This window comes from Carlito syrichta, unplaced genomic scaffold, assembly GCF_000164805.1.
Source record: "Carlito syrichta isolate Samal-C Ts95f unplaced genomic scaffold, Tarsius_syrichta-2.0.1 Scaffold309885, whole genome shotgun sequence".
NCBI classification, from domain to species: domain Eukaryota; kingdom Metazoa; phylum Chordata; class Mammalia; order Primates; family Tarsiidae; genus Carlito; species Carlito syrichta.
In genome coordinates, this window is record NW_007253981.1 from 283482 (window position 1) to 287901 (window position 4420).

Here is a 4420-nt window from a genome sequence, read left to right on the forward strand (position 1 = left end):
CAGGTGGGTCTCGAACCCATGGGCTCAGGCAATCCACTCACCTCAGCCTCCCAAAGGCGCGGGATTACAAGCTGAGCCACTGAGCCCAACTGGTAGTGATTTTTTTTAAGAGGCAGGGTCTTGCTCTGTTGCCCAGGTTGGAGTGCAGTGGCATGATAATGGCTCACTGCAGCCTCAAACTCCTGGACTCAAGTAATCCTCCCACATTTGCCTCCCAAAAGTGCTGAAATTACAGGTGTGAGCCACTTCGCATGGCCAGCTCTCATCTAATGAGAACCAATTTCAGATCATTCATTCTCATTTGATCTTCACAACCCTACAAGGTGGCTGTTGTCCTTTTCTTACAAATGAGGAGCCTATATATTCATAAAAGTTAAGTAACTTGCCCAGGATTATATCACTGGCGGAACCCCAGTATGTCAGTCTTCCATCAGATACATGGTCTATGGAAATTCCTAACAACCCCTCAACCTCTCAGAGATTCTGATACTGTCCACACAAGTCCTGAAAGATCCTCCAAAATCACAACAAAGACCATGCTTTTCACATTCTTTGATTGCTCCTCAGAAGCCGGGCTTAGAAATTGCTCATAGGCTTCTCATCATCAAGTATATATTCAAGAAGCAGGGGAAACTCTACATTCCCCAAAGAAAAGAGAATTTTGCCAGGCATAGTAGTTCACACCTGTAATCCCAGCACTTTGGGAGATTGAGGCAAGAGAATTAACTGCCTGAGTCCAGGGGTTTGCAACCAGCCCGGGCAACTTGGCAAGACCTTGTCTCTATAATACATCAAAACAATTAGCCGGGCATGATGCACATGCCTGTAGTTCCAGCTACTTGGAAGGCTGAGGTGTGGAAGGATCACCAGAGTCCAGCAAATTGAGGCTGCAGAGGAGGTTCCCTGAGCGACAGAGTTACCCTAACTCAAAAAAAAAAAAGTTGAGATGGAATTCTCAAAAAAAAAAAAAAGAGAATTCCATCTCAACTTTTTTTTTTGAGTCAGAGTCTTACTCTGTCACGAGGACTGGAGGGCAATGGTATGATCACAGCTATGGCATCCTCAACCTGCTGGGCTCAGGTGATAATTCCATCTCAGCCTTCCAAGCAGCTAAGACTATAGGCATGTGCCACTACACCCTGCTAACTTTTTTATTTATTGTATAGACAGGTCTCACCATGTTGCCTAGGCAGGTCTCAGGCAATCCTCCCGCCTAGGCCTCCCAAAGTGCTGTGATTACAGGCGTGAGCAACCCCGTGGGGCCTCCATCTCATACTTAATGGGCGTTTTAGGTTCAGACTTAAATAAAAACTTAACTTTTAATCTTTTCAAAGTTAAATATCTGTATTCTATTTGAAAACGTGCTTACCTTGCTCAAAGGGGCCAGAATGTTACTTCCTTAATAACAGAACTAATGACAACGCTTTGATTTCCTTTGGGATGTTAAATATTATCCCTACATCCCAGACAGACATGGTGTAATAGAAATTTTTTCCCCAGAGCCAAAGTCACGTGTTCAGAAGACCTGACACCCACCCTAGGTTTGCTCACCAGGCCTGACCACACACAGAACAGATGTTTTGTTGAGTATAATGAAGCTGACTTCAGATATATTTATCAATGTAACTCACTAACTAAATCTCTGAAAAAAACTACTTGGCACAAAAGTATGAATGAGCACTTAGTTTCAAAATCCTACACTCTACATCTGTCTTGTCTAATACTGTAGCCACTACCACATGTGGTTATTTTAACTTAAAAGTTTAGTAGAAGTTAAAATTTAGTTTCTCGATCGCACTAGCCACACCTCAAATGCTTAACGGCCACGTGTTGGCTGGTAGCTATCATACTGAACAGTATAGGTATAGAACATGTCCGCTGTGACAAAAAAGTTCTATGGGATAGGGCAACAATCAGTACTAAGGCGAAATCGTCCTTCACCGGCTGAGTCGTCGGGTGAAGCGGTAGCACAGCTCTTGGGCCGCATGTCCCCTCTAGGCGCCGCGTTCTCCCGGACATCAGCGCCGACGCGGACCCCAGGCGCTGGGAGTACCCTTCACAGGCGGGCGTTACGCCGCGCGGGCGGCCCTGCGAGAAGTCCCAAAGATGACTCGAGTAGGAAGCCCCGGAGGCGGCGCGTTTCCCCGGCGCGCCCGGTGGGGAGGGCCCAGATGTGCCGGCGCAGGTCGATCAGAGGCTTTGGCCTCCGACCTCTCTGCGAACTGAGAAGGCAGCGGGGATAGAAAAAGTATAGAGATACCAGGCGTCCGCCGGCCCCGGCCGTAGCCTCTGGCCTGAGGCAGCGGCGAAGGCGGAGCCCCGGCCAGGCCAGGGAAGTGCGCCGGGAGCCCCCGCCCGCCAGGGTAAACAAGGCCGCGACTTGCACGGCGCACTTACCGGGAGCGGGAGCCCCAGGACCGCTAAGCCGGGACAGACCAGACCGGGTCGGGCCGGGCCAGAGGAGTCGGAATAAAGCGCGGCTGAGTCGGAGGCGGCGGGCCGACGCCGGTCGGGCCCGCGCTGCTTCCTCCAGCGGAGTCGTCCCCGCAGCTCCGGAAGTGCTCGGCGCCGTCGCGTCACTTCCGGCCCGGGGTCGATCAGCGGTCGCTCGGATTGCAACAGGCTCCTGGCTACAGGGGCCCCTGGCTCAGCCTCCTAGCAGCCGGCTCTCTGACCCAGTGTGCCCAGGGTACGACGGGTGCTGCTTCTGGAGGCAGCCGGAGATTCGGCTACTGAAGGGACGGTCAAGGTATCTTTTCCCGCACTCGCTTACCGTCATCTCCCGCCGAGATCTTTTTAACCAGAGCGTTTCTTAGCGGCTCCTCATATCACTGTTTGTTATCCGGTGTTGGGCACGGAGAAATACATCCTGGCGTCGGTGGAATGGAAAACCATTGTTTCCCGGCCGCTATCTGGTCAGCGGGGAGCCGGGCGGGGAATTTCTGCCAACACTCTGAGCGACCCCCGAGCTTCAACCACATCAGTCCTTCGCTTCTTACGCTGCGGCCTCATTCTCCGTACAAGATTACATCTTAACTGCCTCGCTGCAGTTTATTTTTACAGTGTTCTATAGGTATTGCCATAGTAGCGTCTAGTTACCGTCTAGGACCAGTTGTCAAGTGTTTTGAATAGATAGATACGGAGGCTCACTCAAGTTGCTGCAGCTTCACAGTGGAAACGCCAGGGTAAAGCAGGTGATTTAAGGGAGCCGAGTATGTGCAGATCTATAGATAACAAACCAAATCATTTCCATCCACACTCAAGTAGTGCATATACTGACATTTAAGATACCTATGCTCAACGAGCTTTCTTATTTAGTTCTTCCAAGAAATACATGATTTTCAGCTTCCAGTTTAACTCAGACCATGTTCCTAAAAAGCCCCAAATTAATTTGGAGTAAAAATGAATACAAATGAGTGAGTAACATATTGTAGGATTATGGATTTTGTGTAGGCAACATAAAAGTCCATTTGCTAGCCGGGCTCGGTGGCTCAGCCTGTAATCCCGCGACTTTGGGAGGCTGAGGTGAGTGGATTGCCTGAGCCCGCGGGTTCGAGACCCGCCTGGGCAGCAAGACCTCATCTCTACAATAAATCAAAAATCAGCCGGGCGTGGTAGCACATGCCTGTAATTCCGGCTACTCGGAAGGCTGAGGCGGAAGGATCGCCGGAGCCCAGCAGGTTGAGGCTGCGGTGGCCGGGAGCGGCCACTGCACTGGATCCAGTCTGGGCGACAGAGTGAGACTCCAACTCAAAAAAAAAAAAAAAAAGTCTATTTGCTATAATCCAGTGTACTTGTTTCATTTGTTTTGATGAAACATATCCATTTAGGTTGTGGCGATACCAGAAAAGAACCCCAAATATATATATTTTCTGCAAATTAAATCTCAATTAGAAGTTCTCATTTTGCATAATAAACTCACTCCAGCGAATAGAAGGGAAACAATCTTTTTGTAGAATTCTTGCATTTGCAAAGTACAGAATGAGGTTGTTCAGGAATGAAGCATGTGCATGCATATACAGTGTATTGGAATTCTATACACTATCCTTTATTCACTGATCTGTCTTTCCTCTGCAAAAGGTAGGTTTCTTAAGAGTACAGATCCAGTGAACTGAGCACGGTGGCTCACTCCTATAAGCCCAGCACTTTGGGAGGCCAAGGTGAGAGGATTGCCTGAGCCTGCGGGTTTGAGACTAGCCTGGGCAATTTGGTGAGACCTCACCTCTACAATAAATCAAAAAATTAGCCGGGTATGGTTATGTGTGGCTGTAATTCCAGCTACTTGGAAGGCTGAGTCAGAAGGATCACCTGAGCCCAACAGGTCAAGGCTGTGGTAGCTGGGAGCATGCCACTGCCCTCCAGCCTGGGTGACAGAGTGAGACTCCAACTCAAAAAAAAAAAAAAAAGTGCTGATCCAGCC

The 4420-nt window shown here is 49.3% G+C and overlaps 2 protein-coding genes across 2 annotated transcripts in view; one reads left to right on the forward strand and one right to left on the reverse strand.

The window, feature by feature from the left end:
* Positions 1-2575, reverse strand: part of ARIH2 (ariadne RBR E3 ubiquitin protein ligase 2) — a 60765-nt gene extending 58190 nt beyond the window's left edge. The window contains exon 1 of the mRNA XM_008068156.2: positions 2398-2575. The gene's annotated coding sequence lies outside the window, so the exon portion shown is untranslated. The remainder of the gene's footprint in view (positions 1-2397) is intronic.
* Positions 1986-3132, forward strand: ARIH2OS (ariadne RBR E3 ubiquitin protein ligase 2 opposite strand). Its single transcript, XM_008068178.1, is given in 6 exon segments — positions 1986-2185; positions 2304-2341; positions 2344-2680; positions 2718-2862; positions 2864-3061; positions 3064-3132. Coding segments are annotated over 6 exon segments (987 nt in total).
* Positions 3133-4420: the final 1288 nt, after the last annotated feature.